The sequence below is a fragment of the Ranitomeya imitator genome, chromosome 1, assembly GCF_032444005.1.
Source record: "Ranitomeya imitator isolate aRanImi1 chromosome 1, aRanImi1.pri, whole genome shotgun sequence".
Lineage (NCBI taxonomy): Eukaryota > Metazoa > Chordata > Amphibia > Anura > Dendrobatidae > Ranitomeya > Ranitomeya imitator.
Genome location: NC_091282.1, coordinates 952,747,466 through 952,769,454, shown reverse-complemented (window position 1 = coordinate 952,769,454; position 21,989 = coordinate 952,747,466). Strand labels below are relative to the sequence as shown.

General features: G+C 41.8%; 1 protein-coding gene across 5 annotated transcripts in view; it reads right to left on the bottom strand.

Moving 5' to 3' along the window:
* The window catches only part of NPNT (nephronectin), a 110,341-nt gene that overhangs the window by 2,726 nt on the left and 85,626 nt on the right, over positions 1 to 21,989 (bottom strand). For all 5 annotated transcript variants that reach the window (XM_069743713.1, XM_069743715.1, XM_069743711.1 and 2 more), the window contains 2 exons: positions 5,488 to 5,574; positions 2,585 to 2,683 (listed from right to left, as the gene is read on the bottom strand). In XM_069743713.1, coding sequence (XP_069599814.1) covers positions 2,585 to 2,683; positions 5,488 to 5,574 — 186 coding nt within the window. The remainder of the gene's footprint in view (positions 1 to 2,584; positions 2,684 to 5,487; positions 5,575 to 21,989) is intronic.

The window sequence follows — 21,989 nt, the reverse complement described above, 5'->3', positions numbered from 1 at the left end:
AATATGCCCTATATAGCGGAATTAGGAAATATTCGCTAAGACTATTGGGAATAGACAGATAAAGCCCTCTGCAATTTGGAAACAACTTGAGAAAAAGACAAATACCCACAGGTCACTCATTTTCATCCAAAACCTAAATGAAGTCAGTGACTTACGCTGGCTTTCCTATTAACAATGCACAAGGCTTTATTAACTTTATTAGCTCCGGTGTTATCAGTAAATGAAGTATGCCGCTGCAAATATAATGAAATGGAAATGGGAACATGTCATAAATAATTTCATTTTAATATGATTAGTATATAATTTATGAGGAGGCAGTACATAATGCAATTTTTGAGTGGAAATGGCAGGGGACACATCCAAATGTCTTTATAACCCATAATTTGATTCCTGAACTTTAGGTTAAAAACCGCTGATCTGTAGCTGTCACGTATGAGGCGCACAGTCACCATGAAGCCTTGATAATAACTCCATAACTATACTCGGCCTCTGTCACTAGAATTGTGTACCCATGGGTTAGCAGCAATCATCTAGTACAGGCACACGTGTCGGCCATGAGGGGCTTTTTGTCCCAGTATACAATCAGGTATTGGCCTTATTTTCACTCTGTCCAAAACCTGGATCAGACCTCAAGAACTGATCCCGACAGGCTTCAGTGTACGGCACTAACTGCACAAACTATGAAATATTAAGGATTAACAATCATTCATTCATTAAACTATCATTTTAAATTAGACATAGTAGTTAAAGGGTTTTCCACTGTTACAAATGTGGTCCTCTAACTCTTTCACACATGTAAAATAACAAACACGGCTGTTACTCGCCTCCCTTAGGTCCAGCTCCGGCTCTTTGCCTCTGTTGCGGATTCTGTGTTTTGGCTGCAGTGCTGACGTCATGACTACAGCGAATCTCACCACTGCAGCCAATCACTGAGCTCTGTTGTCTGTATCTGCAGAACAAGGAAGCTCAAAGATATGCTAAAGTGGTGATGTGCACTGTAGTAATAATAATAATAATAATCTTTATTTATATAGCGCCAACATATTCCGCAGCGCTTTACAGTTTAAGTTTCAAACACAAAAGTCATAAGTAACAACGTTAACAATACAATAATTAAAGCAAAATAAGACGACCCTGCTCGTGAGAGCTTACAATCTACAATGAGGTGGGGGAGATACAAAGTACAGGTGTGTATTTACAATGATGTATTTACAATGATGGTCCAGCCATCTTCAGGGGTTGGGGAATAGATGGGGATAGTGAATGGGCTACACACACACACAAACATAAAATGACTTTGATTAGTGAACATGATAGGCCGCTCTGAACAAATGTGTTTTGATCGAGCGCCTAAAACTATGCAAATTATGGATGGTCCTAATATCTTGGGGTAGAGCATTCCAGAGGATTGGCGCAGCACGGGAGAAGTCTTGGAGTCGGGAGTGGGAGGTACGGATTAGTGCAGAGGTTAATCGAAAGTCATTTGCAGAGCGCAGTGGTCTGTTAGGCTGATAGACAGAAATGAGGGATGAGATGTAAGGGGGTGCCGCACTGTGGAGAGCTTTGTGGGTGAGAACAAGTACTTTGAATTGTATCCTGTAATGAATGGGCAGCCAGTGTAACGACTGGCGAAGAGCGGACGCGTCCGAGTAACGATTAGCCAGATGGACGACCCTGGCTGCTGCATTAAGGATGGACTGGAGAGGGGAAAGTCGAAATCATGTAATCATGGCATCACGGCTGCAGTCAATATACGGAAACTGGAGCGGAGGCATAGAGTCAGCGTTGGACCTTTATATTACATGAATAAATGCATTTGGGGACTAGTTTTGTTAAAGTGGAAAGTACCTTTAAATTGCCCATAAAGCAATGCAGATGTACATTATTTGCTTTTTGTTAGGCTGTAGTGGATCACAAGAAGAGCAAAGAAAAACTGAGGATGATACTGATATTTCCATATGAGTCAGAGATCTTATATATTCTTTCTTAACAAACATTATTTTTCATTTTTCATCATACAACATTAAAAGCAAGAAGAAAAAAAATCACTGGATATACCGTCCCTTAAAAAAAAAATAATTTCCATGTCATCACTTATAAAAAAAAAATAAATGGAAGGTACCTCCAATTAGGATAGAGAACCTACATACTATTCTTCCTTAATGCTGGTACTAAACACCCCATCTACATTTAAGTGTAGTCATCCGAGCCTGACGATTTGGGTTGGACCAGCCTTCAGTCTAATGTGTATGGGGACTCCCTGCCTCTGACCCGACAGATGATATCAGGGTAGCGAGGAATCAGATATTTAGAATTTGACTGCCCAATCCATTTGTTCTCCCGAAAATAAGAAGTAGGAGGTGTCCGGTTCGGTAGCGGTTTACCCTCCGTTCCCCATACAGAACACATGAAAGGTTTGCCTATCTGAGCCTTCACAAGTATGCGGAAGTTGGGTGATGTGTTCAGGAACAGATAATAATAAGCCAGAACATAGGGAGCAAGCTGACTCATGGGTTTTTCTGCTGTTCGGGTGATAAGCTAAATTCATGGTGAGAAGTCCAATGGACAAAGCAAAACATCTTACCTGACTTGTCTTGGATCAGTTCCCAATGTAAATCATTTTCTCTATCTCTAATCCAGCCGCACAATCCATTGTCAAAGTCACAGCTATGGATCAAAACTTCTGCAAAGTATCAAGGGTATTGTGTTCATTTAAAGGTTAAAATCTCCAAGATGAAAGGAACATGTAAGCGATTAAAAGAATAAGTAAAGAGCATTTGCTAGGTAACACATGATGTAACTATTACTATGCTTAGTGCTTACTATATACTTACCTATAGGAATCCCGAAATCACACGCCATCTTGGCAAATGGCGAACTCCGCTCTTGTACTGTGTGGGCTGGGATAAAGCCATACATGACTAAACCTGACTGAAATGCCTTTATTGAAAAAGACCAGTCACCTGGTCAAAAGTGGGCAGCTTTTACTCTTTTTTATACTGGGTGTGAGTATTGTTTGTTTATCTAAAAAAAAAAAAAAAAAGACCATACGGTTCCAGATACTTGAGTTTTTTTAGTCAAGGAAGCAGTGATCACAGAACTCTCTGGAGGCACGGCTCACAGGACTCTCTGGAGGCACGGCTCACAGGACTCTCTGGAGGCACGGCTCACAGGACTCTCTGGAGGCACGGCTCACAGGACTCTCTGGAGGCACGGCTCACAGGACTCTCTGGAGGCACGGCTCACAGGACTCTCTGGAGGCACGGCTCACAGGACTCTCTGGAGGCACGGCTCACAGGACTCTCTGGAGGCACGGCTCACAGGACTCTCTGGAGGCACGGCTCACAGGACTCTCTGGAGGCACGGCTCACAGGACTCTCTGGAGGCACGGCTCACAGGACTCTCTGGAGGCACGGCTCACAGGACTCTCTGGAGGCACGGCTCACAGGACTCTCTGGAGGCACGGCTCACAGGACTCTGGAGGCACGGCTCACAGGACTCTAGAGGCACGGCTCACAGGACTCTAGAGGCACGGCTCACAGGACTCTAGAGGCACGGCTCACAGGACTCTCTGGAGGCACGGCTCACAGGACTCTCTGGAGGCACGGCTCACAGGACTCTCTGGAGGCACGGCTCACAGGACTCTCTGGAGGCACGGCTCACAGGACTCTCTGGAGGCACGGCTCACAGGACTCTCTGGAGGCACGGCTCACAGGACTCTGGAGGCACGGCTCACAGGACTCTAGAGGCACGGCTCACAGGACTCTAGAGGCACGGCTCACAGGACTCTAGAGGCACGGCTCACAGAACTCTGGAGGCACGGCTCACAGGACTCTGGAGGCACGGCTCACAGGACTCTAGAGGCACGGCTCACAGAACTCTCTGGAGGCACGGCTCACAGGACTCTAGAGGCACGGCTCACTGGACTCTCTGGAGGCACGGCTCACAGGACTCTAGAGGCATGGCTCACAGGACTCTAGAGGCACGGCTCACAGGACTCTCTGGGGCACGGCTCACAGGACTCTAGAGGCACGGCTCACAGGACTCTCTGGGGGCATGGCTCACAGGACTCTAGAGGCACGGCTCACAGGACTCTCTGGGGGCACGGCTCACAGGACTCTAGAGGCACGGCTCACAGGACTCTAGAGGCACGGCTCACAGGACTCTCTGGGGGCACGGCTCACAGGACTCTCTGGGGGCATGTCTTTAGGCTGCTCTTCATCATTGCCCTATAAACACCACCCCCTTGGTAAAGGCCATAACGAATAGCACTAAATAAAAAGGACAATATCTCTGGAACCATATGACAGATTATGAAAAAGAATGCTGGGCTGTAGACACATAATTGCTGAAAGAGACCACTGTCATCAGGGTATACTGTTGCCTTAATAATGTTTAGGCAAGTAGAGTGGGTCATAGTAACTTCCAGATCAATGCCAAGACCAAGGGTTTCTACACAAACATTTGCAGCATCCACATGCTTGCGCACATTCGATAGCTCATCCTAGTGATAGATCATCCCATGTAAGTAAAGTAGATGTGCCTCGCAGAAAACGTAATTGCACAGCCCAGGTCATTTTATTCCACTTCTCTATGTTCCAGTTCTGATGCTGATATGCACATTTTAGGTGCTTTCCGTGGTGGATAAGACTTCACTCTGAGCATGTAACCTCATGCTTAGAAAACTGCACTGCACTTTCTGCTCTGACAGCTTTCTACCACATCCAGCATCAATTTGTGCTACAGTTTCTCTTCGCTCCCTATTGTGATCTTTGATGGACCACTTTTAGGAGGAACTACCTCAACTGGGAACATCTCATCAGACCACTTGTTTTGCTGATGTGCTGATCCAGTAATCTAGCCACGATAAGGCCTGTGTGTCAGACGCACAGTTCTTTATGCCATTTTTCCTACTTCCGAGACATCAAGCTCAAGAACTGACAACCTGCCAGCTGCCAAGTATGATCCACCCGTTAACAAGTGGCTCTGATAAAGGACAATCAACGTAATTCTCTTTGCTGTAACCTGGTTTCAATGATTTGTCTGATATACATGCCATTGCCACTTCATTTACATGATAATACTTAATTCTTCGGGTTTTGAATGATTCTGGATTAGCAGACTGTTTGGGGCAGGAATCCATTTCAAAGCTCTTAAATTGGTAGACAACTGGATTCTGGATATATTTTACTGCATGTGATTTGGGAGGATGGGAATTCAGAGAATAATCATGTTATTAAAGGAAAATTCTCCAAATATACAGGAAAAAAACATTAAACACAGAAAAGCCAAGGTACATCAGATTTATCTCCAAAAGTCTGCTTCGTAAAACAAAGATGTCCAGTTTTATGTGCACATGTATTCATCAAATAATTAGGCAATATATAGAATATGGTAGGCAAGTACTCAACAGCCGATGCAAACATTACTTGACTTTATGCACAGCAAGATGATGAAATATATTTTCATATGACTATAAATTCTTACCTGGATCGTCATTTTCTTCATATTCATCAGCACTCAGCCCCCTCTCAACATCGAAGTGAAAAAAGATATTATTTTCATGCCGTGGAACTATAATGTAAAGAGAGAAGATCTTGTAATTCTGTGCTTGGCTGGATAAGAACTCTATGCAGGAGTACATTACACTAAAGTACAAAACTAAAGATAAAATAAAATAGGGGATAACGGTTTATTCATAATGACATCATTGCACAAGGAAGGTAATATTCCGGCAGAGGGAACCAAAGGAGGTTATGGAAACATTATTTATTACGAGTTTATGGTTTTCCTTTACTGCACTTACTCTTTTCTGATTTAGATTTTGTGCAGTTATATGATCACATCTCTGACCTTTAATAGATACTATTGGGGTCATCATTTGAATTTTTTTATACTGAAATAGTAATAAAGAATTTAAGCACAACCCATGGACACTTGTACTTAATGCATTAATAAAACCTGACGGTTAGAAGAAAAACAAATAAGGCAGGGATTCCTTTACTCTGGGATAGGGACTAGGTCAGGTGATTGTCAGTTTATTGATCTCCACTTTTACAAGGAATGTGTATCGTTTCATTACAGGGAAACATGAGCTGAAGGAACGTTAATTCCAGAAATAAAACGTATGAGTAGACAGGAGGTAATTCAATTGGCAGGATTTTCTGCATCTTCCTAAAATCCTGCACTGCAGAAATCGCGCAGAGAACACATTGATTATTGTCCTTCAGAACTGTTCTACTTTTGAATGATTGAGCGGGTGACACTTAGCCAAAGGGGATGGGTTTAACAATCTTTTTGTACGATGGGTGACAGGTGGGAGACCTGCTGCAGCAGTTTTACATACATATAACGCATAGTGACGAGGAGGCTAATCTCCTGGGAACACACACAAGTTTTTTTTATATTTTCCTTCATTTTATTGCAATATGAGACAAAATAGGATCAATGGAGAGCAGAATTTCTGGGATAGTTTGTAACTTTTTAGGCATTTTTATGTTGTAAGAATATTTCATCCCTTTTATACACACACCTCTATATTCACTTACTGATATTTCCTTAAAGTGAACCTCTCAGGTGATACATGCTGCCCAAACGAGACAGACACATGGCTGTGATCATACAGCCAGTGCCTGATAAATGTTGCCCACGATTTGGGCAGCATGTATCACCTGACAGGTTCCCTTGATGCGATTTTTTCAACTCGAAAATCCTCCAAAAATAACAAATTTGAGAAATGAGAAATTAACAAGTTATAATAGCTGTAGGGGAAGCTAAATATAAGGACTTTCCTCCGGACTGAAAAGTAATGAATAAAGAATTCCTCTAACAACAGCAGGGAATGTGAGAACGTTTTACAAGGTTGTTACTAGAGTCCTGTAAGACGCTAAGCTATCTAAACAATGTCGATTGCGTTGTGCTCCGTGTTACTTAATCTTGGACCTCTTATTTCACTATACATAGCACTAATCCTGTATGAGAAGACTCCTCCTTCCACGGACGCTGTGTGAAAGAATTTGAAGGTCTGACATTCTAGCCATGTTCCATTTAATCTGGGAGGTCTGCATGTGAACACCATGGAGCACTTCTCGCCTGCAGGTGCAAAGGCTGACAGGCATTCGGGGTCAGAACACAAGGGAATCCTATAGTATGGCTTCACACCAAATCCTTATCACATATTTTACTCTTAAAAAAGGCAGCAATTAATCCTAGTCAAAGAATGTGTCCTGTTACATAATGACCAAGTGTAGGGAAATATTTATAAACTAAGGCATATCTTATGTCAGTCTAAAAGCAAATGCCCGCTGAAGACGTGCACAGCTCCTAAAACCCCTACTGCATTATTGGGCCGTCCGTGTGCTAGGAATTAAAATGTACGGCAGCCATGAGAGATTTTAGCTACATGGTACGTCAATTTTCATAACCTCTACTCACTGTTAGAAAAGTGATCGTTCAGGCACAAAAGGGTAAAAAAAATGTAAAATTTGTACACAAATAGCCCTTACATCATAGTAACGGTACTGGCACCCTATTATACACGATATGGTATCCCCACTCAACGTCGAGTATCCCTAAAACATGGTGAGACGCAGGGAGAGGGACGAAGGAGCTTCCCACGCTGAGAATGTGTAGCTGGAAATTAGTCCGGCGTTCCTCCAGAGCGTGCGTTTCCACTGGTGATCACAGGAAGGTAGACAAAAAATAGGGAAAGATTCTGGCACAATCATCTCTGGATGGTTGAGCCGGAATCTTTCCTTATTTTTCATCTATCCCCAAGACACCTTAGTACCACCTAAATAGTCCAAGAGATACAAATAACACCCAGATCATGCAACAATACCCTGCATGCACAGGGAAGGGAACATATATATTACCTAGAGACTGAAACGTAGGTGAGATAAGTGACAGCGAGTATCCCACGAAAGTATTAACTGTAGTAAGCAACCAGTACAATCTAATACAATAATATAATACAGTCCCAAAAACAACAATGTAGGTCTTATATCCCATATATAGCAAAGAGGAGTCTGCTGAAAAATCCTCAATATCTGAAAAGGGCTCAATAAGGAAATGGTACTTAGCACAGTATACATCTTCACTCCCTTCCCTGTGTATATAGGTTATTGCTGCATGATCTAAGTGCTATTTACAAGTCTTGGACTAGTTAGAATGGACTAAGGTGTCTAAGGGATACTCGACATTGAGCAGGGTGCGATATAGTGTATAATTGGGTGCCAACTTCTGCGACAAGGCAGGGTGAGTCTTTTTAGGGTGTTAGGGATGTTTATAACACCCCCCTATTGCCCCCCTGTGCCACCCAATAAGAGGATATATTTCTACTATCTTTCTAGTTAATACGTAACATTTTTGTTTTTGTTAGTACCCCGTTTCTAATGCATATTTAATAAAGATATGTTTTTAGGGGTTTTCTTTTTTGGCAGGTAAATTATTTATGGCCCCATCTTTATTCTTTTCAGGTTTTTACTAAAAATTATACATGAAAACGTCCAGGACATGACCTACAGTATAACTCAGCCATGAGGGATTAGCCAGTTTTAGTTTTAGAAGCTGAAGAATCAGGATGTAAATGGTTGATTTCTACCAAAATAAAAAAAACTTATTGATCTTGTGATCTGGGACATACAGTGCATTACGACTAATTCTACTAATCTCCAGATGTGGCCAATGTCAAGAAAAGAGATTGCATAAATGTCACAAAGTTCAAATCAAGGGCAGACATATCATTGGTGCACGGGGCCCATTTCTACCTCCAAGGCAAGTGCAATGTTGCGTTTCTAGGAGATCTTGGCCTACAAAGGGACTGTATATTGTTCTTCTACAGGGGCCTTTTCTGTCTGTGTCTGCCAGTGACACAAATGCATGGAAAATTATCTGGAAATACCAAGCAATCAACATCTTTCAACCTCTTATGATCATACTTCTAACAAGATCTTTTACACATAAGGATTTTATGAAAGCACAACCGCTCATACGATCTCCTATGCCGCAATGAATTGTAAATGGAGAATTTTTATGACAGAATTTTTATTTCCTTTTCACCATGGAAACAATTCCTAAGAAATAGGGATGTGTCTGCGAAACAGGTCTAAAAATGCAGATCTTCAAAACCATCCTTCATGTCGCTGGCAAATCTGGTGACACGACATGAAGAACAAATGTGGGAACAAAGAATTACTCATTCTACCGGCATGAAATATTGTGCTCCTTGACAAGGAATCAATGTTCCCGTCTGCCGTCCAAATACCAAACACATTGATTTAGATCAGCCTTGAACCTATAACAGGAAAACATGAAGTTATTGATAACTATGCCCTTGAATGCTCAAAGGACTGCGGCACACAGCTAGTGTCTTGCTTTACTCTGCATTTCTAACATACATCATTTTCTAGATGATCAGGCAGTAAGGCTCTGACTCATAAAAGCCAGAATTCTGCCGAAAATCGATTTGAAAAGTTGTGAAGTTTTTGCACAACATGAGTTGCACAAAAATGTTGCAATTTTTGGCATTTTCATGCCAATTTAACCCAGCTCTAGCCATTTTCACGGGTCAGGAACTGGAGGAACAGTGGCATGACAAGCGGTGGTGTTCCTTATGTCAGAAATCTGACTCCAGTCCCTGACTGGAGTAAGATTTGCGGTGAGGTGAACACGGAGGCGCACATCATTTTTCAGACACGCTTAATTTATTATGAGGTGTGTGCTTCTTAATCAATCATTAGCGTTTGACTCTAACACGCCCCCTCATCGAGACCGGCATAACCATCTTGATGAATCGTGCCTAATACTCTATCAGATTTAAATATCAGTGCACAGAGCTAGCAGGACCAAATGCAGGGATATAACAAGCAGCCACAGTCCACAATGCACAATGAAAATACACCATAAATTTTCATAATATTCTGGATTCCTCTACACAGACAGAATGCAGAACCAAGATATGCAAGTGGAAACACGTCGGACGGCTGTGTTCACACTACGATTGTAACCTATGTTTGCAACAAAAGTTGCCAGATCCGCCGTACGAAGGATACCACTGATGCCTGATCACTTGTAATAGGGTCCATTATTTTCCATCATGGTAACAGTATATTCTGGCATTGGAGGCTCCAAATATAACCACTGACTGCAGTGTACACAGAACCTTAAACAGGTTTGCACCACTCATGTGGGTGGGGGATATTACCATCCCCTGGGCTGTCACTTTAGGGACACTGGATCTGAACGCAAGGGCTATCAATGAGGCCAGATAGATTAGAAGAATGCATACCCAGTTCACTGATTTTAGCGGGACTGGCCAAACATCTTCTGTGTATGGTGGAGTCCTGACTCTCTCCCGGCTGTTAAATGTCGGGGAAAAATGGTGGGCAATGTATATTGAATTTCAACATACTGGACCTTTGGTTCCCATAGGAGATAATCCACACCCAGACTGCCTTCTCTATTAGCTTTACATATTTGCTTAGTGCCTTTCACTGAGTGTAGATGTCTATAGATGGAATTGTTCCACATGTTACTGTTTGGGGCATGTATGGAAACATGGTCAGCATTGTGCACTTACAATATCACGCACTGTGTTTTACATACATGATGAGAGTAATTTTTGCATTACACAGAATTGATCTTTTGAAGGACAAAAGCAATCTTAGTTAATGATTATAAAATAGTTTGGATCCTTAATTTGACTGAAATGTTTATTCCCGGTTCTACATTTCACACCAGAAACATAACATTATGTTCTAGAAAGGTCGCACCCTACAAGTGGTTGTAGGTAGATTTCCAGCAGCTCAGAGAGGATTGTAAGAGTACACCGGTAAGTCATGGTGTAATTGTGTGTCTGACATTCACTGACAGGCGACAGCGAGCCATGCCGGCCAATGCCAAGTATTTACTACAAATTGCATTCTTAAGAAAGTTTAATGAGAGAGTTGAATTGGGGCTATCCCAAAAATGGAAAATGTAAAAAAAAAGACCCAACAAAGAACAAGCTGTCTTTTTCTTTAGAAAGAAGAAGAATTTCCAGAAGGTAAGACCAGAATAAGCGCTTATTTTCTGTAAGGTTAGGGTATACATTGTCAATATAGCTAGTTTTGGCTTAAAAAGTTGAAGTAAATATAACAATGCCCACGATCAGTCCCAGCATCGATGGCGGGTGTTTAAACCCTTTGATGCTGTTGTCAATAGTGACAGCAACATCAATCAGCATCGTAGAGGGAGGAAGCTCTGTCTGTGCTCCAATCGGCACAATGCGATCACAGTGTGCCAGTGGTCTCAATGGTGACCTCGGGCCACGGGGTCACCCAGAGATGGTAGCCTGTAAGCTCCTGCCTCATCCTTGTCCTCAAGACGCTATCTCATGCTCTGCAAGCAAAAGCCTTGCAAAGTATTGGATCAGTGATCAGGGCAGGGAAAGTTAATGTCTCATGGCGAAACAAGATAAAAAAGTAAAAATAAAAGTTTTTAAAAATTGTAAAAATATTAAAAAAGAATCACAAAATAAAGAACAATAAAAAAGAATAAATATTAATCCAATAAATACATTCTACTTTCTAATTTTTTTTTGCCTAGAAAAATCAAAACAGAAAGAGATTAAAAAAACTGAAGACTGAAAATGGTACAAATAAAAAGTCAACTCATCCCACAAAAAACAAGCCCTCACATGACTTGGTCGGCACAAATATAGGAAAATTATAGCTCTCAAAATATGGCAAGGGAATAATTTTGTTTTGCAAAAAAAAGCGTCTTTTAGTGTGTGACCGCAGCCAAACATTAAAAATAAAACAATATAAATCTGGTATCAATGTAACTGCATAGACCCAAACAATAAAGTCGCCTAATCACTTATACCGCATGAGAAACGGCAGAAAAAAATAAATAAAACCAATTCTTCAACTGCTGCTGATTTGTTCATTCTGTCTCCCATCTGAAATACGTGATTCAGACGGAACCTTTGGCGGAAGATTCCCTATAACGAGGTAGATGGAGGCACTGTGAATGCCGTCTGGCCTATGATCCAGCTATGTCCATACATAAAAATGCGGTCAACCACAGGTTTGTGAAAAGAAGTACACCACTGAACAGAGGCCAGATGGAGTCCAGAGTAACTCTGCTGCCTCATTATAGTGAATGGAACATTCGGGGGTTTCATTTGAATTACGCCATTTGGAGATTTAGATGGAAACCAGATGTAAGTGCTTGTCGTAGATCAAAGAATAAACGTGATCCAAAATATTATGTAAAATGTTCCCAACTAAAGATTCAAATCAATCCACAAAAAAGCAAGTCCATCATCTGTCAATGGAAACATAGGGAGCTCCCATTTTACTGGTAGTACAAAGGCTCTGGAAAAGCACTATAGCTCCTCGTCCCCCAAAAGAAATCCAGCGAATTTTCCTTAATCCAAATGCCCCTCTCCCGTCTGAGCCCCAGTGTGCCTAAACCACAGTTATCATCCACGTTTGGTATTTCTATAGCGATAAGAGCCCTGCCCACTTAATTTACAGGTACATGTCTCCAGAAGCATGATCTGGGCACAATGTATGGGCACTACAAAGTATTGGGACTACACTGGCGGATTTGCAATTTTCACTCAACACTGCCTAATTCTGGTAAACACGCATGGAGTCAAAATTGTCACGACCTGTAGATAAATTCCCAGAGGGGTGTAATTTCCAAAATGGAGTCACTTATGGGGAGTTTCCACTGTTCAAGCAAGTGGCTCTGCAAATCTATTTCAGCCACTGTTGCATTTCAAAAGTCAATTGGCGCAATTCCATTCCAAGCCCTTCCGTGCGCCCAAAAGCAGTTTTCCACCACATACAGTGGGGCAAAAAAGTATTTAGTCAGTCAGCAATAGTGCAAGTTCCACCACTTAAAAAGATGAGAGGCGTCCGTAATTTACATCATAGGTAGACCTCAACTATGGGAGACAAACTGAGAAAAAAAAATCCAGAAAATCACATTGTCTGTTTTTTTAAACATTTTATTTGCATATTATGGTGGAAAATAAGTATTTGGTCAGAAACAAAATTTCATCTCAATACTTTGTAATATATCCTTTGTTGGCAATGACAGAGGTCAAACGTTTTCTGTAAGTCTTCACAAGGTTGCCACACACTGTTGTTGGTATGTTGGCCCATTCCTCCATGCAGATCTCCTCTAGAGCAGTGATGTTTTTGGCTTTTCGCTTGGCAACACGGACTTTCAACTCCCTCCAAAGGTTTTCTATAGGGTTGAGATCTGGAGACTGGCTAGGCCACTCCAGGACCTTGAAATGCTTCTTACGAAGCCACTCCTTCGTTGCCCTGGCGGTGTGCTTTGGATCATTGTCATGTTGAAAGACCCAGCCACGTTTCATCTTCAATGCCCTTGCTGATGGAAGGAGGTTTGCACTCAAAATCTCACGATACATGGCCCCATTCATTCTTTCATGTACCCGGATCAGTCGTCCTGGCCCCTTTGCAGAGAAACAGCCCCAAAGCATGATGTTTCCACCACCATGCTTTACAGTAGGTATGGTGTTTGATGGATGCAACTCAGTATTCTTTTTCCTCCAAACACGACAAGTTGTGTTTCTACCAAACAGTTCCAGTTTGGTTTCATCAGACCATAGGACATTCTCCCAAAACTGCTCTGGATCATCCAAATGCTCTCTAGCAAACTTCAGACGGGCCCGGACATGTACTGGCTTAAGCAGTGGGACACGTCTGGCACTGCAGGATCTGAGTCCATGGTGGCGTAGTGTGTTACTTATGGTAGGCCTTGTTACATTGGTCCCAGCTCTCTGCAGTTCATTCACTAGGTCCCCCCGCGTGGTTCTGGGATTTTTGCTCACCGTTCTTGTGATCATTCTGACCCCACGGGGTGGGATTTTGCGTGGAGCCCCAGATCGAGGGAGATTATCAGTGGTCTTGTATGTCTTCCATTTTCTAATTATTGCTCCCACTGTTGATTTCTTCACTCCAAGCTGGTTGGCTATTGCAGATTCAGTCTTCCCAGCCTGGTGCAGGGCTACAATTTTGTTTCTGGTGTCCTTTGACAGCTCTTTGGTCTTCACCATAGTGGAGTTTGGAGTCACACTGTTTGAGGGTGTGCACAGATGTCTTTTTATACTGATAAAAAGTTTAAACAGGTGCCATTATTACAGGTAATGAGTGGAGGAAAGAGGAGACTCTTAAAGAAGAAGTTACAGGTCTGTGAGAGCCAGAAATCTTGATTGTTTGTTTCTGATCAAATACTTATTTTCCACCATAATATGCAAAAAAATGATAAAAAAAACAGACAATGTGATTTTCTGGATTTTTTTTTCTCAGTTTGTCTCCCATAGTTGAGATCTACCTATGATGTAAATTACAGACGCCTCTCATCTTTTTAAGTGGTGGAACTTGCACTATTGCTGACTGACTAAATACTTTTTTGCCCCACTGTATGTGGTATCAGAAATTGCACAACAAATTTTGAGCTACATTTTCTCCTGTTACACTGGTGAAAAGAAAAAGAAAAATGATTGGGGCTAAAGTAAAATTTTTGTGAAAAAAGTAAAATGATCATTTTTTCCTTCCATATTCATTTAATTCCTGTGAAGCACCTGAAGGGTTAGTAGACTTCTTGAATGTTGTTTTGGGCACTTTGAAAGGTCCAGTTTTTGGAATTGTTTCCCTTTTGGGTATTTTCTGTCAAATAGGCCCATTAAAGTCACTTCAAATGTGATGTGCTCCCTAAAAAAATGGTTTTATAAATTCTGTTGGAAAAATAAGAAATTGCTGGTCACTCTTTGGTTTAAGGGCATAAAAATGTAATGTTTGAAAATTACTAAATTTTAAAAAATTTTCCCCAAATTTCCAATATTTTCACAAATAAACGCAAGTTGTATTGAACAAATGTTATCACTATCATGGAGTACAATATGTCCCGAAAAAAACAATCTCAGAATCACTGGCATCCGTTGAAGGGTTCCAGAGTTATTGCCTCATAAAGTCACACTGGTCAGAATTTAAAAAATTGGCCTGGTCATTAAGGTGAAAACAGGCTTCAGGTTGAAGGGATTAAGGTCACGTTCAGTATTTAGTCAGTATTTTACATCAGTATTTGTAATCCAAAATCAAGAGTGGGAGAAAAATGCAGAAGTGCTGCACATGTTTCTATTATACTTTTCCTGATTTTGGCTTACCAATACTGATGTAAAATACTGACCGATTACTGAATCTGTGAAAGTGGCCTAACCCTAAATATAGGAGTCAGTAACTATTATGCTAGTCAGAAAACAAACACTGGTCCCTGTTCCCAGTCATATTATTATTATTTATTATTATTATAGTGCCATTTATTCCATAGCACTTTGCAAGTGAGGAGGGGTATTAAAAAAAAAAAAGTACAATCTTAACAATACAAATCACGACTGGTACAGAAGGAGAGAGAGCCCTGCCCCCGTGGGCTCACAAACTGCAAAAGATGGGTGAGGAAACAGTAGGGGAGGGTAAAGCTGGTCGTGCAGTGGTTTTGTAGATTGGGGGTTACTGCAGGTTGTAGGCTTGCCAAAAGAGGTAGGTCTTCAGGTTCCTTTTGAAGGTTTCCATAGTAGGTGAGAGTTTGATATGTTGTGGTAGAGGTTTCCAGAGGAAGGGGGATGAGCGAGAGAAATCTTGTATGCGATTGTGGGAAGAAGAGATAAGAGGGGAGTAGAGAAGATCTTGTGAGGATCGGAGGTTGCGTGTAGGTAAGTACCGGGAGATGAGGTCACAGATGTATGGAGGAGACAGGTTGTGGATGGCTTTGTATGTCATGGTTAGGGTTTTGAAATTAAGTTGTTGGGTAATGGGGAGCCAGTGCAGGGATTGACAGAGGTGAGAGGCTGGGGAATAGCGGGGGGGACAGGTGGATTTGTCGGGCAGCAGAGTTAAAAATAGATTGGAGGGGTGCAAGAGTGTTAGAGGGGAGGCCACAGAGCAGGAGGTTGCAGTAGTCAAGGCGGGAGATGATGAGGGCATGCACTAGTGTTTTTGCAAATTGTTGCTTGAGGAATGTGCGGATCCGGGAAATATAACTGAGTTGAAGTCGGCAGGAAGTGGAGAGGGCTTGGATATGTGGTTTGAAGGAGAGATCAGGATCAGGATTACCCCGTGGCAGCGAGCTTGTGGGACTGAGGAGAGTGAGCAGCCATTTACTTTAATAGATAGGTCTGTTGGGTGGGTCGAGTGAGATGGGGGAAAGATTATGAATTCTGCTTTGTTCATATTAAGGTTTAGAAATCTAGTGGAGAAGAAGAATGACATTGTGGGATTCTGGTTAGTAGGGAGGTGATATCTGGTCCAGAGATGTAGAGCTGTGTGTCATATTTCAAGATCTCTCGCTTTTTCTGTGCTAGAATTTGGATAGCCATAATCCTAAAGTATGTTTATAGACAGTACAATACAACACAAAGGGATTTATACTTTTTATCTAGGTTTGGGTGGTTTACATCTGTTTTTGATTTGTGCCAAATTCTTCTTTATTTTGATGTCTATTTTAGATGAGTTCGCTTGTTTCTTTTATGTTCGTCATTGAAGGCGGGCTTTGGAGATCACAGACTTTTTCATGTAATTTATCAATTGCAACTATTTAAAAGTCACACTTTTTTTGCTTAATATACTCCAGTGTCCCCCCAGAGTGATTTTAAGTATGCATACAAAGTTTATTCAAATTTTGCAAAATGTTATAACTTTTGTACCTAAAAAAAGGGCACAAAAAGATAATAGAAAATAATAAGGACCATTTTTGCTTTTGTGCCAACATTCAGGAACCACGTGCAACCTTTTTAAAGAATTGGGTGCAATAGTCAAAGAATACCAGAAGATAAAAAAAGGAACTTAACCCATTAACTGCGAAGAAAGTTTTCATCTTCCTGACCAACCCAAATTTTTCAAATTTGACAATTGTCACTTTGCTGATAATAACTATGAAATCCTTCAACATATTTCAGTAATCCTGAGAATGTTTTTGGTGACACATTGTTCTTTATATTAGTGGTAAATTTTGGTTGATCTAATTTGTATTTATACTCGTCAAGAGCCACCAACAGATCATGTTTTCTGGATTTCCTTAAAATAGCCCAGGTGATAATTACATCAACAGCATGAGCAATAATTTAACCATCTGTGTAATACTAAGGAAATTCTGAAAACATGATATGTTGGGGGCCCTGAGGACTGGAGTTTGGGAAACACTGCTCTATACAATTAAAACTTCCTCTGTTCTTGTTCTTGAGAACAGGGAGGGGTTCCAGTAAGAGGTAGATTGAAAAGTTGATTGGTTTTACAAGCTCCTTGTAATTTTAACAATTTAGGAATTTTAGATAATTTTAAAAACAAGAAGACTAGGAATGTAGTACTCCTCTTTCTGAATAATGTTTGTCATTGGTGGATATTCAGGACCACCACCCAAATACACATTACACAGTTGCATACATTTGTAAGGAGATGGACATACTGCCCACGTTCCCCCTTGAAGACGGGCAGATTGGTGAAATATGTTATGTGTATCGTGATGTGCGTTTTTGGCAACAGTACTGCATTCTGCCCGAAAGTAGAGAGAGTTACCTTAAAGGTACCTTCACACTGAACGATATCGCTAGCGATCCGTGACGTTGCAGCGTCCTGGCTAGCGATATCGTTGAGTTTGACAGGCAGCAGCGATCAGGATCCTGCTGTGCCATCGTTGGTCGGCGCAGAAAGTCCAGAACTTTATTTCGTCGCTGGACTCCCGCAGACATGTGTGTGACGCCGATTCAGCGATGTCTTCACTGGTAACCAGGGTAAACATCGGGTTACTAAGTGCAGGGCCGCGCTTAGTAACCTGATGTTTACCCTGATTACCAGCGTAAACGTAAACAAAACCAAACACTACATACTTACATTCCGGTGTCTGTCCCCCGGCTCTGTGCTTCTCTGCACTGTGTAAGCGCCGGCCGGAAAGCAGAGCACAGCGGTGACGTCACCGCTGTGCTTTCCGGCTGGCGCTCACAGTCAGTGCAGAGAAGCACAGAGCCGGGGGACAGACACCGTAATGTAAGTATGTAGTGTTTGGTTTTGTTTACGTTTACGCTGGTAATCAGGGTAAACATCAGGTTACTAAGCGCGGCCCTGCGCTTAGTAACCCGATGTTTACCCTGGTTACCAGGGGACTTCGCATAGTTGGTCGCTGGAGAGCTGTCTGTGTGACAGCTCTCCAGCGACCACACAGCGACGCTGCAGCGATCGGAATCGTTGTCTAGATCGCTGCAGCGTCGCTAAATGTGACGGTACCTTTAGAGGTAATAGCTGGGGCTAGCCCAGAATAGGAGGGGCTAAAGTGAAGGGACAGTTTCTTGTGAGGAAGTGAGATAGGATAGGACTCAGCTGGCAGTAGAATCAAATGTATGGTCTGACCAGAGAGCAGACATGTGTGACGTGGGTGTCCATGACGTGAGTGAAGACTGAGAAAAGATCTGGGGTAAAGATGAGGAAAAGCGACAGAAAGACAGTAATGCACTGGAAACAAGTTCTGTGACAGAACACCTGGCAGTATGGCTCCGAGTTTATAACTCAGAGGATGGAACAGGGAGCGTGAGACAAAGAGTGCTCCAGGCGGTAGTTACAAGGCATCAGAAAACAGAGACGCTAAGTAAAGTCCATAGTGGCAAACTAGCTTCCCTAAGGGGAAAAGAAGACGTGGAACCGTAGGTTGAAATATAGGACTCTCACTTACTGGACTCTAGTACTGTGCTGGGTTGTGAATAAGGCGGAGGAATTTGGGGACAGAAGCAAGTAAGTCTAGAAGAGATAGAGAGACAGGTTGTGAAGATGCTCCATGTTGTAAAGGAAACATTTGTGAAATTATGCACTCGCTATCTATTGTACATATTGTACAATTCCCACCAAGTTACTGTTCAGTAAAAAGATGTTTATGGTTGACTGGTGGTCTCCCTTATTGAACTTTTCAATATCTGGTCTTGGCTAGCCAAAGTCATCCAGCATGATCATGGGGCCTGCAAGGGCGTAGGACCCCCGTAGACAAAGTCCACAGACCCAGCTAAGACCACCATCTTGATGTAGTGTGCTAGAGTTTAAAACAAGCACCTCACCCACGGCTACCGTTCCGCGCCACGTTACACATTCATGGCTACTTTAAGTCTTGAAGTCAGCGGTAGAACTGAGAGAAACTTAGATATATTAATATGGATTTGAATCTTAGGATTTCAGCCAGTCCATGAATAGAAAGAAAAGTCTCCTTGATACCAACACACCCTAATAATAACACAAGAGAAACAGGCCACCCCCACCATTAAGACTTGTGCTAGTCTTACACACCAAGTGCATACATTCTGGTACTTTGTTTTAGCAATAGTGCTTGATAAATAAGATACAATAGATGAGAACCAATAAAACAAACCTAAAAACCTAAACCTGGATAGTTTAATAGCAATGCAGGTGGGATGACACAATTTATATTGCTAGCTTTACAATCATTTTTGTATGTGTTCCAAATGAGCACAGAATTCTTGCTTGACATAAGCCACCATGTACGCCGGGTGAGGCCCTCATCAATACATCTCTGGTCATCTACATGTTATCCTTCAGTTACTCTGCATTTTGTTTTGCATTCCATTCAAAGGGTAAAAGATTGAGATTGGCGATCGGCCATATCCTTACCAGGGAGGAAGACAATGGCGTAACTTGAAACTCATGGGCCCCGATGCGAAAGCTCCAACGGGGCCCCCAAATATTTTAAATCTTTAATAGCAATAGTCTTTTTCTATATGCCAAAGGGACTTTTAGGGCCCCCTAGGCTTCAGGGCCCGGGTGCGATTGCAACCCCTGCACCTGTTGTAGTTACACCCCTGGAGGAAGATATTTAAAAGATATTTAAGCCAAAGTAAATAAAAAAATAAGATGAATGCCTTCAAAAGCTAGCAGGTCTTCCCAATCATTATCAGTAATTTCAATATTAACAATACATCTCATTTAGAATTGAGAGTGATAACACACGCACTGTTAATTTCTAGGACTTCCTGAGTCAGCAAGCAGAACAGTGAGCGATACATTGCTGGAATCAGGCTCTCTATCCCTACATAATGCTGCTCTCAGTTTCCATAGCAAAAACCTCTGGACACATTCCCTTTGAAGAGTACCATCTGATTGATTTCTTTCGTTAAATGGTGAGTGGGATATCAGGTGTGATACATGGAACCAACTGGGCAGGGGTGCACTTTTATTTTTGCTTACTTGTCCATCCATTCAGATATAGCCACAAATAAGAAAGACCATATTCCTTGTGGCTCTTGTCAGAGTCATTAGATGACCAGATATAAATAGAGTGACTCGAAGAGAGAAGGTCCATCAATTGGCCACATAATAGATGTTTGATTCCCATTGATCTGCTCCATCTTAGCATTGAAAATAATGTCAGTGTTGAAACCATCTCATGACAGACATCAGCAGTGCCCAATGGATCTCATTGACTATAATGGGATGCATCAGGTATCTGTTATGGTGTACATTCTTTAAATGAGAGAAAATGGGGCAGCATGCTGTGCTATATCGTCTAGTATTTTTGGCCAAGTCTGCGCTAAAGGTTTCAAACAGAATCTCCAATGTAGATGTGAACAGACCTTTATAATAAAAAAAAATGTGATGTGCATTTTCCCATTATCTTAGAAAAGAGAAAGATGACTTGCAGAGATGAGGAGTGTCGGATAGGATCTATGAAATGCTAGGTATCTTGGCCCTCTAAAGGAATATAAACATAAGGTGCAGGAGCTACGTTCTCACCAATATCCAATGCACACACCGTGTTGTGTATTCCAGAGTTCAACCACCGAGCATCGTTATGTGGGTTGTAATTTGCCTTAAGCCACCTTTGGTCACAGTCTAGTGAAATTTACTCAGCAATGTTATGCAATTCAAAGAGGTTCTTGGTACTGTAGCCAGCAATAATAATTAATAAAGGAGGCTGAATGGCCTGTGAAGCAATCCAGCTCAAGGCTGAATGAGAATGGCATTCCTGGTATGTACCAATTGAACCTGGCAAAACACCAGGGAAACGTCTATTAATGGGCTATTTAAAATTGGCTCTTCCTGACGCTAAATATCTGCCATATCATATTGCTCTAACTCAGTTTTAAATGAAAGTCCCTTTTATATATGTGAGAGCCTTGGATCATGTAATGCAAGATAATGTGGTCTACAATATTTTCTGCTGGTTATAGCTAATCATTTTTGTCAAAGAAGAATATCTAGTCTTGTAATATCCAAAGGAACATTTGTAAGTAACCAGGGCAGGTAGAATTGTAGCAAGGTAATACCTGTAGTGTGGCAATATCCATTATTTTGCAGCTTAATACAATTCTCAATGAAAACTATATTAGAGAGAGAAAGATACAGAAAGCTTTGTATATTATTAAAGGGAATTTCCCCCAATAAACATGAACCCGAACACTAGGACCTCCACATCACTCACTGTGGGGAGCGCACTGAGGAACAACGGGTGGCTTGAGGTCCCTATTTCAGTAAGTGGCAGAGGCCTCAGTAGTGAGATCCCGAGTGATTTGCCTACAATTAGCCTCCCTATTGATGGAAACCGCCTTTAACTAGAGAAGAAAACTTTTGGGGGTAAATATCAGAGACAGTAAAGTCTGTCAGCACAAAATGACTGTTCAAACCAACAAAGGTGCTTGTTGCACGCTTGTCTATTGCTAAGCGGTTCAGTGCACCTTCTCAACTACTTTTTCACATCTATTTCTACCCTCATCTGGGTATTGTTAAACCAGAGGTGGTAATTGAGCAGATGGTGCATGGAGGTAGATGGAATACAAGTAGGTGAGAAGGTGAAGTAAACTGTTTGGCCATACCAAGGGCGTACCGAGCCCCTTTTCTTGGTTTTGTGTTGACCGACTACCTTTAACTCTTGATATTCACCCCCAAAAATTCACTTCTCTATCAAAAGTGGTTTCCAACGAT